The sequence below is a fragment of the Pristiophorus japonicus genome, chromosome 11 (genome assembly GCF_044704955.1).
Source record: "Pristiophorus japonicus isolate sPriJap1 chromosome 11, sPriJap1.hap1, whole genome shotgun sequence".
Lineage (NCBI taxonomy): Eukaryota > Metazoa > Chordata > Chondrichthyes > Pristiophoridae > Pristiophorus > Pristiophorus japonicus.
The window spans coordinates 59,131,526-59,143,790 of record NC_091987.1 but is presented as its reverse complement, the minus strand read 5'-3'; the positions used below and the strand labels follow the sequence as shown (position 1 = coordinate 59,143,790).

Below are 12,265 nucleotides of genomic sequence, written 5' to 3'. Positions count from 1 at the left end.
CTACTGCACGAGACCCCATTCGCTTACAGGGGTGCCCCTGGCTGAGCTACTCATGAAAAGGACACTTAAAACCAGACTCTCGCTGGTTCACCCCAACCTGCATGATCAGGTAGAGAGCAGGCGGCAGCAACAAAATGTAAACGATAGTCGCGCCAATGTGTCACGGGAAATTGATCTGAATGACCCTGTGCATGTGCTAAACTATGGACATGGTCCCAAGTGGATCGCGGGCACGGTGATAGCTAAAGGAGTAGGGTGTTTGTAGTCAAACTAAACAATGGACAAATTTGCAGAAAGCACCTGGATCAAACGAGGCTGCGGTTCACAGACTGCCCTGAACAACCCACAGCAGACACCACCTTTTTCGAGCCCACAACACACACCCAAAGGATCAACGACACCACACTGGACCAGGAAATCGAGCCCATCACGCTCAACAGCTCAGCAAGGCCAGGCTCACCTAGCAGCCCTGCAGGGCCAACAACACGCCAGGCCCACGAGGGTACAGCCAACACACCAGAACAGACATTTGTACCGAGGCGGTCCACCAGGGAAAGAAAGGCTCCCGACCGCCTCACCTTGTAAATAGTTTTCACTTTGACTTTGTGGGGGGGGGGGGAGTGATGTTGTGTATCTGTAAAGCATGCACTCCCATGTTCCACCACCAGGGAGCACTGTATATAAGCCAGCCCCTAAGGCCTGTTACTCACTCTGGAGTGTCTTAATAAAGATTGAGGTCACTGTTACTTGAACCTCCCTGTGTGTAGTCTCATCTGTGTTAGGAACACAACAGTTTCCATTCATGCCGATTGAAAGGATACGTTTGTAAGGGCTGTGGAACAATGGGACATCTCCAACGTATGTGCAGGTGAGCTACAAACCCTGCTAATCCTGCAAACCACCATGTTGCAGAGGAGGACAGATCCACGGTGGATCACGACGAACCAGAGGAGGCAGAGGTGTATGGGGTGCACACATTTACCACAAAGTGTCCCCCGATAATGCTGAAGGTTGAATTAAATGGACTCCCGGTGTCCATGGAACTGGACACGGGTGCATGCCAGTGCATAATGAGCAAAAAGACTTTCGATCAATTGTGGTGCAGCAAGGCTTCAAGGCCAGTCCTGATTCCCATTCATACTAAACTGAGAATGTACACAAAGGAACTGATTCCTGTAGAGGTCTCCTACGATGGAGCGGTGCACGAATTACCACTCTGGATGGTACCGGGCGATGGCCCCACGCTGTTCGGCAGGAGCTGGCTGGGAAAGCTACGCTGAAACTGGGATGACGTCCGAGCGCTTTCGTCCGTCGACGACACCTCATGTGCCCAGGTCCTAAGCAAGTTCCCCTCGTTGTTCGAACCAGGCATCGGTAAGTTCCAAGGAGTAAAAGTGCAGATCCATTTAATTCCGGGGATGTGATCCATCCATCACAAGGCGAAAGCTGTACCTTACATGATGAGAGGGTGGAGATTGAGCTGGACAGGCTGCAATGAGAGGGCATCATTTCGCCGATCGAATTCAATGAGTGGGCCAATCCGATTGTTCCAATCCTCAAGGGAAGATGGCACCGTCAGAATCTGTGTTGATTACAAAGTAACTATCAATCGTTTCTCACTGCAGGATCAATACCCACTACCAAAGGCAGACGACGCTGGCGGGAGGGAAAACGTTCACGAAGCTGGACTTGACCTCGGCCTACATGATGCAGGAGCTGGAGGAATCATCGAAAGGCCTCACCTGCATCAGCACGCACAAAGGTCTCTTCATTTACAACAGATGCCCGTTTGGGATTCGATCGGCCACGGCGATATTCCAGAGGAACAGGGAAAGCTTGCTGAAGTCGGTCCCGTGCACGGTGGACTTCCAGGATGACATCTTGGTCACAGGTCAGGACACCGTTGAGCACCTGCAGAACCTGGAGGAGGTTCTTAGTCAGCGTAATAGTGTGAGGCTCAGGCTAAAACGCTCGAAGTGCGTTTTCCTGGCGCCTGAAGTGGAGTTCCTGGGGAGAAGAATCACGGTGGACGGCATCAGGCCCACCGATTCGAAGACGGAAGCAATCAAGAACACACTGAGACCACAGAACGTGACGGAGCTGCGGTCGTTTCTAGGACTCCTGAACTATTTTGGTAACTTCTTACCGGGTCTTAGCACACTGTTAGAACCCCTGCACTCTTTACTGCGTAAAGGAGATGAATGGGTATGGGGTAAAAGCCAAGAAAATGCCTTTGAGAAAGCTAGGAAGCTGTTACGTTCAAACAAATTGTTTGTGTTGTACGATCCAGGTAAGCATTTGGTACTAGCAAGTGATGCGTCGTCATACGGGGTCGGGTGTGTATTGCAATAAGCTAATGAAGTTGGGAAATTGCAACCGGTTGCTTATGCATCCAGAAGTCTGTCTAAGGCTTCAGGGCCTACAGTATGATCGAAAAAGAAGCATTAGTGTGTGTTTATGGGGTAAAGAAAATGCATCACTATCTGTTCGGGCTCAAATCTGAATTGGAAACCGATCATAAGCCGCTTATATCCCTCTTTTCTGAAAGGGGATAAATACGAATGCATCGGCCCGCACCCAGAGATAGGTGCTCATGTTGTCCGCATACAACTATGCCATCCGCCACAGGCCAGGCACAGAAAACTGTGCCGATGCTCTCAGGCTACCATTGCCCACCATAGGGGTGGAGATGGCACAGCCTGCAGATTTAGTTATGGTAATGGAAGCATTCGAGAGTGAGTAATCATCTGTTACCGCCCGACAGATTAGAACCTGGACGAGCCAGGACCCCTTACTGTCCTTAGTAAAAAATTGTGTGCTCCATGGGAGTTGGTCTCGTGTCCCGTTAGAGATGCAGGAAGAAATAAAGCCGTACCAGCGGCGCAAAGATGAAATATCTATACAGGCAGACTGCCTCCTATGGGGTAATCAGGTAGTGGTGCCAAAAAAGTGCAGGGACACCTTCATTAGTGATCTCCACAGCACCTACCCGGCATTGTAATGATGAAAGCGATAGCCAGATCCCACGTGTGGTGGCCCGGTATCGATGCAGACTGAAGAATCCTGCATCCACAAATGTAATACATGTTCCCAGTTAAGCAATGCACCCAGGGAGGCGACACTAAGCTTATGGTCCTGGCCCTCCAAACCATGGTCTCGGGTCCATGTCGACTATGCAGGCCCATTCTTGGGAAAAATATTCTTAGTGGTTGTAGATGCATACTCCAAATGGATTGAATGTGTGATAATGTCGGCAAGCACGTCCGCTGCCACCATTGAAAGCCTACAAATCATGTTTGCCACGCACGGCCTGCCTGATGTCCTTGTAAGTGACAATGGGCCGTGCTTTACCAGTGCTGAGTTCAAGGAATTCATGACCCGCAATGGGGTCAAACATGTCACGTCTGCCCCGTTTAAACCTGCGTCCAACGGTCAGGCAGAATGGGCAGTTCAAACAATCAAGCAGAGCTTGAAAAGGGTAACTGAAGGCTCACTGCAGACTTGCCTATCCCGAGTCCTGCTTAGTTACCGCACAAGACCCCACTCGCTCACTGGGATCCCTCCCGCTGAACTGCTCATGAGAAGGGCACTTAAGACAAGGTTCTCGTTAGTCCACCCTGATCTACATGAACAGGTAGAGAGCAGGAGGCTTCAACAGAATACATATCATGATCGCGCAAATGTGTCACGCGAAATTGAGATGAATGATCCTGTATTTGTGTCGAATTATGGACAAGGTGCCAAGTGGTTTCCTGGCACTGTTTTGGCCAAAGAGGGGAGTACGGTGTTTGTGGTCAAACTCTCAAATGGACTCACCGGCAGGAAACACTTGGACCAAACCAAACTCAGATTTACAGACTACCCAGAACAACCCACAATAGATTCTACCTTTTTTGACCCTCCAACACACACACAAGTGGCAACCGACCCAGCGGCTGACCACGAAGCAGAACCCATCATCCACAGCAGCCCAGCAGGACTCACCACCCCCAGCAGCCCGGCAAGGCCAGCTGTGCAGCAACCCAGCGAGGGCCCAACAAACGACTCACCAAAACCAACATTTGCACCGAGACGATCAACCAGGGAAAGGAAGGCCCCAGTTCGGCTCACATTGTAGATAGTTACACTATGGACATCATATGCTAAAATATGGTAAGTATATGAAATGGTATGTTGTTGCTCTGCTATATGTAATAGATCAGAACATACCTCTCAACTGTCTCATTTAATCAGGACGTCCTGACATTAAATACTGCAGAGAAAAACAAAAATGGTGCGCAAGTTGGTTAATCAGCAAGTTTTGCAAAAAGCGTGACCCTACCAACCTGCCTTTCATCCATTTAACACTGCAGTTTGAGAGGTATGGATCCGGCATATGTTATTAGATTACAGCTACACCTATTCTTAATGGCTTATAAAACCTTTGATATTTTCAGGCAAACTTATTCACTTTTATCAAGTATTTTAATTTCTCCACTTCCTTTTACAAAAACAAACAAAGTTCTGACTAAAGGGAGGGGTGTGTTTGGGTAATCTTTCCCATCTTCCAGGACACAATGCAGAACTCCAGCTGAAATCAAAAACACAAACACCTGGAAGAGTTTTGACACATCGCTGCCAACGATGTCGACAAACTCTCTAATCATATTGCAGAATTCTCACAGACAGGAAATGAGAAATTGCTTTTATCCGGACTTTTAAAAAATGCTACAGAGAGCGAAACAAAGATTATGGGCTGGATTTTCCAGTCCTTTGCGCTCCGAGTTTCGCCCCGGAGCGGCTTGAAAGGTGGCAGTGAGGTCTCCAACACCCTGTCGCGATCCTCCGGTCGGGTTTTGTGGCAGTGCTGAGCAGCACCTCAAGGGAAGAGTTGCGCTGGGTGTGTAACACCCCCTGGTTGTGACACTGGTGCGAGTTTGAGCTCCTGCCCGATCTGTCCGCCTGGAAGTGCAGCTGCAATGACCGCCTGGGAAATCAGAGCAGTCCAGCGATCCCGGCAGTGGTGAGGAAGCTAAAGTACTCCAAAGGTCAATGCGAGTGTTTGTTCTTTAAATTTTTTTTGCGATTTGTGTTGTGGTGGCGTGGGCAATGTTTTTGTGGGGGTTTTTAAAGGTTTTTTACGCTACCCCCCGCCCCCCCGCACACGCCTCTCTCGGAGCGTTCAAGGCCTGGTACTTTAGTTCACGAGTTTCCCATTCTTGCGCCGAGAAGTGTACAGCACCTGATGCAGGGCCCAGATGCCCAAACTTATGCACCAAACTATTCCCGGCTGCTATCTTTCCCGTCCCACCTCCGTTTTCGCCCCAAAAGCAGAAAAGCTTAAAATCCAGCCCATGGATTCTAACATGGGGATGAGGTAGAACCTGAAATATCATGAAATATCATGAGAAAACTTTAAAAAAGGTATGAAGTTTTTTTTTTAATTGTAATTTTTTATCATAATGTAGAAATTTGACACTTCACAAATATAAACATTAGTTTTTGCAGGGCCATAATGTTTGTTTAGCGGTCAATATGCTGTTAAAACCCCAGATACACCTATTCCAATAGAGCTTAGCAGTTAATGGGGTATGTAAAAGCGATATGACTGCGGAAAAGCCCCAAGTTGTCAGATTCACTGATTACACAGATTGCTGGTTATGAAGGCTGGATGGTCAACAACGCAGCCAGTATCAGAGCAGTGAATAACTGACCGCAACTTAAGGAGTTCCATGCTTAAATATGCGTGCGCTAAATCCTGAAGTTGCGGTCGGTTCCAGAGGGGTAATGATGGGGAATGCATTAAGTCTCTGTTTGCCAAAGAATTACCAATTTTTTTTTAAGCAATTGAAAACATAGAGTTACTGCACAACACCCTGTGCATTGCACAACTGGCTGAAGGAGGGTGCTCAGCCAGTGTTACCACATTCTATTGCAACATTCTGGAGAACAGATGATACTACACTAATTGCTTGAGATGTGCCCATCCCATCACTTGACTGCTCAACACCTACCTTCTGGAGCCAGACAAATAGTATTGGAAAGGAACACCTTATTCTAAATGTCTCATGTGATTTTGATCCACTAAATTTCTGAAACAATTACTATATAACTATGCTATATGTTTCACAACCCCACCCATAATCACAAGATATATCCAGTCGAGGAAGGCCTTCCAGTTTAGTTTAGTTTAGTTCATCCATTCAAAAAGAAAAACCTACAGATTCCCATTAACAGTATCTGACTGGTTTTGGTATGATTCTTAATAGTTTTGCTCCTACCTTGCCCAGAAGTCTAGAACATATGGTGATAATTCTGTGTGTGAAGAATTTTTTCCCGACATCAATCTGAAAACTTACTCCAAACTAACTTAGAATGGAGTAAATGTAGATTTTTGTACACTCAGAAAAACCTTGCCTACACTTATAAATCAGGCGTAGGGAACGAGAGATGGGGGGGGGGGGGCGGGGAGGGAAGTTTACAAACATTAAACACTTCACTTTTACAAATAAAGAGCCATCATCAATAATAAATGATCAATAAATCAACCAATAAAATCAATCAAAAATTTTTTTAAAATAAAATCTAAAAAAAATGTTAAAAATCAATAAATAAAAAATTATTTCTACTCACCTACTGCAGCACCGGGAGCCCTCCATCTGCGTGCTGGGACGGCCCCCCCTCCCAGTGTCTCTCTCTCTGTCTCTGTGTTTTAACAGTGAGGGGTGGGGGGAGAGTGGGGGGAAGAGGGGGAGGTGGGGAGGAGATGGGGAGGAGGAGGAGAGGGGGAGGGAGGGAGGGGAAAGGAGGGGGGAACGAGAGAAGGGGGAGGAGAGGAAGAGGAGGGAGCGGAGAGGGGGTAGAGGAGGGGGAGAGGAGAGGGGGAGGAGGAGAGGGGGAGGAGGAGAGGGGGAGGAGGAGAGGGGGGAGAGGAGACGGGGGAGAGGAGAGGGGGGAGAGGAGACGGGGAAAGAGGAGAGGGGGGAGAGGAGGGGGGAGGAGGAAGAGAGCGAGAGGAGGAGGGAGGGGAGAGGAGGAAAGAGGGGAGGGAAAGAGGAGTGGGGAGAGAGGAGGGGGGGGGGGAAGAGAGGGGGGAGGGGAGGTGGTGGGGGGCAGGGAGAGGCTGAACGGACCGGGCCGGGCCGCCGCTGACACTTCGGGCGGGGCCCGCCCCCAGCGCGATGCCGGCGGGTGGGTCCCGCCGCCGACGGGGAGGGAGGGGAGGGGGGGAAGAAGAAGGTGGGGGGAAGAGAAGAGGGCGGGGGGGGAGAAGAGCGGGAAGGGAGGGGGAGGAAGGCTGAACTGGATGGAGGGAGTGGGGGAGGGAGCTGAACGGGAGGGAGGTCTGATCTTTGCCCGTGGAGCCCATTTGGTCAGGGCTAGGGTCGGGCCCCTCCCAAGCAGCCTCGGGGCCTGGAGCTACTGCACATGCGCGCACACTCTAGTGTGCATGTGCAGAGGTCCCGGCACTGTTTTTAGCGCCGGGACCTGGCTCCGCCCCCGACCCCTTTGTGCTGAGCACGAAGACATCCTGAGTAGACCGGAGAATCACAAGGTAAGTTTTTGGCGCCCTTTTTCTTCCAGAAAGTCGACACACCTTATAGAGATGTGCCGTTTTTCCAGAGGTCCCATGATTTCTGCTTACAATAAAAGGGGTAGTAGTGACAGTGACAGAAAAGAGGACTAATTGCTCACAATGGCACAGCATTGACGAATGGAAGGTCCTGCTGCTGGGGGCAGTCCAAAGGAGAGTGGTTCTGAGAGATGCCAGCTGCATTGAAAGTGGTCGCCAATCAAATAAATGCAATCAATTAGGTTCCTCGTACCTGACAAATGAAGATGTTTTCTAGTATCAGGGTACCATGTGCAATGCTTTAATGAAAGCTGCATGAGCTGTCCAGCTGATTCCTTATTTTTAAAGGCAAAGTGATGGAAGTGTTGACTCTTGTGAAAAGAAGCAGTTATCATGTGGTTCATATGTATGTGCACTGCACTGTACCTATCAATTGCTGAAACCCTGCTTGATTTTTCTAATCGATATCCTGGAGATACCTTATTGTGGCTATAATTTATTTGCTACTCCTCAAACTAATTTGAACTGCTCAGCACATAGAAACATAGGAACATAGAAAATAGATGCAGGAGTAGGCCATTCGGCCCTTCGAGCCTGCACCACCGTTCAATATGATCATGGCTGATCATGCAACTTCAGTACCCCATTCCTGCTTTCTCTTCATACTCCTTGATCCCTTTAGCCGTAAGGGCTACATCTAACTCTTTTGAATATATCTAACGAACTGGCCTCAACAAGTAGAGAATTCCAGAGGTTCACAACTCTCTGAGTGAAGAAGTTTCTCCTCATCTCGGTCTTAAATGGCTTACCCCTTATCCTTGGACTGTGATCCCTGGTTCTGGACTGACTTCCTCAACATCGGGAACATTCTTCCTGTATCTAACCTTTCCAATCCCGTCAGTATTTTATATGTTTCTATGAGATCCCCTCTCATTCTTCTAAATTCTAGTGAATATAAGCCTAGTCGATCCAGTCTTTCTTCATATGTCAGTCCTGCCATCCCGGGAATCAGTCTGGTGATCCTTCGCTGCACTCCATCAATAGCAAGAATGTCCTTCGTCAGATTAGGAGACCAAAACTGTACACAATATTCAAGGTGTGGCTTCACCAAGGCCCTGTACAACTGCATTAAGACCTCCCTGCTCCTATATTCAAATCCTCTCACTATGAAGGCCAACATACCATTTGCCTTTTTCATCGCCTGCTGTACCTGCATGCCAACTTTCAATGACTGATGTACCATGACACCCAGGTCTCGTTGCACCTCCCCTTTTCCGAATCTGCCGCCATTCAGATAATATTCTGCCTTTGTGTTTTTGCCACCAAAGTGGATAACTTCACATTTATCCACATTATACTGCATTTGCCATGCATTTGCCCACTCATCTAACCTATCCAAGTCACCCTGCAGTCTCTTAGCATCCTATTCACAGCTCACACAGCCACCCAGCTTAGTGTCATCTGCAAACGTGGAGATATTACATTCAATTCCTTCGTCTAAATCATTAATGTATATTGTAAATAGCTGGGGTCCCAGCACTGAACCTTGCCATTCTGAAAAGAACCCGTTTATTCCTACTCTTTGCTTCCTGTCTGCCAACCAGTTCTCTAGCCACGTCAATACATTACCCCTAATACCATGTGCTTTAATTTTGCACACTAATCTCTTGTGTGGGACCTTGTCAAAAGCCTTTTGAAAGTCCAAATACACCATATCCACTGGTTCTCCCTTGTCCACTCTACTAGTTACATCCTCAAAAAATTCTAGAAGATTTGTCAAGCATGATTTCCCTTTCATAAATCCATGCTAACTTGGACCGATCCTGTCACTGCTTTCCAAATGCGCTGCTATTACATCTTTAATAATTGATTCCAACATTTTCCCTACTACCGATGACAGGCTAACCGGTCTATAATTCCCTGTTTTCTCTCTCCCTCCTTTTTTAAAAAGGGGGGTTACATTAGTTACCCTCCAATCCATAGGAACTGATCCAGAGTCTTTGTAATGTTGGAAAATGATCACCAATGCGACCACTATTTCTAGGGCCATTTCCTTAAGTGCTTTGGGATGCAGACTATCAGGCCCTGGGGATTTATCGTCCTTCAATCTCATCAATTTCCCTAACACAATTTCCTGACTAATAAGGATTTCCTTCGGTTTCTCCTTCACGTTAGACCCTCGGTCCCCCATTATTTCCGGAAGGTTATTTGTGTCTTCCTCAGTGAAGACAGAACCAAAGTATTTGTTCAATTGATCTGCCATTTCTTTGTTCCCCATTATAAATTCATCTGATTCTGACTGCAAGGGACCTACATTTGTCTTCACTAATGGTTTTCTCTTCACATATCTATAGAAGCTTTTGCAGTCAGTTTTTATGTTCCCTGCAAGCTTACTCTCATACTCTATTTTCCCCATCCTAATTAAACCCTTTGTCCTCCTCTGCTGAATTCTAAATTTCTCCCAGTCCTCAGGTTTGCTGCTTTTTCTGGCCAATTTATATGCCTCTTCCTTGGATTTAACACTATCCCCAATTTCCCGTGTAAGCCACGGTTGAGCCACCTTCCCCGTTTTATTTTTACGCCAGACAGGGATGTAGATTTGTTGAAGTTCATCCATGTGATCTTTAAATGTTTGCCATTGCCTTTCCACCATCAACTCTTTAAGTATCATTCGGCAGTCTATCCTAGCCAATTGACGTCTCATACCATCGAAGTTACCTTTCTTTAAGTTCAGGACCCGAGTCTCTGAATTAACTGTGTCACTCCCCATCTTAATGAAGAATTCTACTATATTAAGATTGCTAATTAATCCTCTCTTATTACACATCACCCAGTCTAGGATGGCCAGCTCTCTAGTTGGTTCCTCGACATATTGGTCTAGAAAACCACCCCTTATACACTCCAGGAATTCCTCCTCCACCGTGTTGCTACCAGTTTGGTTAGCCCAATCTATATGTAGATTAAAGTCACCCATGATAACTGCTGTACCTTTATTGCACGCATCCCTAATTTCCTGTTTGATGCCATCCCCAACCTCACTATCACTGTTTGGTGGTCTGTACACAACTCCCACTCGCGTTATCTGCCCTTTGGTGTTCCGCAGTTCTACCCATACAGATTCGACATCATCCAAGCTAATGTACTTCCTTACTATTGCGTTAATCTCCTCTTTAACCAGCAATGCTACCCCACCTCCTTTTCCTTCTGTCTATCCTTCCTGAATATTGTTGGAATATTATTGGAATGTGTGATTCAATACTGTAGTATATAGTAACTTCTACCACAGAAAAAACCTTGAGGGATTTATGAAATCATGAACTCAAGCTGATTCATTGCCTTCAGTAGAGGAAGGGAGGAAAAGTGGGAGAAAGCCCCAAAAAACAAAGTTCTTCTTTTACTTGTCTTCTCTGAACTGACAAAAAGTCTCCTTTGTCATTCCATTTTTTGTAACAGAATTGTATGCCTGGATGAGTGCAGCTTCAACAACACTCAAGAAGCTCGACATCATCCAAGACAAAGCAGCCCACTTAATTGGCAACCCCTCCACCACCGTCAACATTTACTCCCTCCACCACCGCCATATGGTGGCTGCAGTGTGTACCATCTACAAGATGCATTGCAGCAACTCGCCACGGCTTTTTCGACAGCACCTCCCAAACCCACAACCTCTACCACAAGAGCAGCAGGTGCATGGGAACACCACCTCCTCCAAGTTCCCTTCTAAGTCACACACCATCCTGACTTGGAAATATATCGCAGTTCCTTCATCATCGCTGGGTCAAAAGTCCCATTAACTCCCTCACGAACAGCACTGCGAGAGTATCTTCACCTCACGGACTGCAGTGGTTCAAGGAGGGTACTCATCATCACCTTCTCAAAGGCCATTAGGGTTGGCAATAAATGCTGGCTTTGCTTTTTATTTTTAAAAATTTGCTGCAAATTCTCTAACTCGTATGTTTCCTTTCTAAAGGTACCACAAATAATGATTAGATATAAATTTACAATTATATCCCAATCCCTGAAACTATTTTCTTGTTGAATGAATGAAATTTCCGTTTGCAACAAACAGCAAAAGACAGTTGATCTCCTCTACACACAATTTGCATTATCTATTGGCAGAGTCAGGTTCTTACCACCATACTCCAGCAGGGCCATAATAATCTCCAAAGAGCGGAAGACAGGACACAAAGAATGGCACACCCCAGGCGGCAACATAATATGCACTGCAAGAAAAAAAAGTCATACTTAATTCTGAACAGATAAAATAAACTGCTATACACTTAACAACAACAACTTTTATTTATCTAGCACCTTTAATGTAGTAAAACCTCCCAAGGCACTTAAGCCCCAAAATTGTGAGACTCGATGCTGGTGCAAAGCCTTGTTTGATGGGATGATGGGTACGGACATCAGTGCATCTGATTAACAGTGCTCCCAATTTTATATGTAGGCATTATTAATTTCGACAGGTTTGCAACTGTTTTTCCACCTGGGCGAAGCGGAATTGTTTTTGGGCGCGAAACAAGTCGCACAACATTTTGCACCGGGGCAGAAATTTTGGCATTGGTTTTGCACTTGTGCTAAAACTTATTGGCCGCCCGATATTTTAAGCATTTTGATGACGTCAATTGGCATGGAACATTGTGCTATCGCCCCGGGCGGAAAATTTGGCGATATCGCCCGTTTTATCGTCCAGCCGGAAACCCGCCCGGA

At 46.8% G+C, this 12,265-nt stretch overlaps 1 protein-coding gene across 2 annotated transcripts in view; it reads right to left on the bottom strand.

Moving 5' to 3' along the window:
* The window catches only part of LOC139276035 (cyclic AMP receptor-like protein A), a 458,883-nt gene that overhangs the window by 125,955 nt on the left and 320,663 nt on the right, over positions 1-12,265 (bottom strand). For both annotated transcript variants that reach the window (XM_070893418.1, XM_070893419.1), the window contains exon 7: positions 11,686-11,775. In XM_070893418.1, the coding sequence (XP_070749519.1) occupies positions 11,686-11,775 (90 nt within the window). The remainder of the gene's footprint in view (positions 1-11,685; positions 11,776-12,265) is intronic.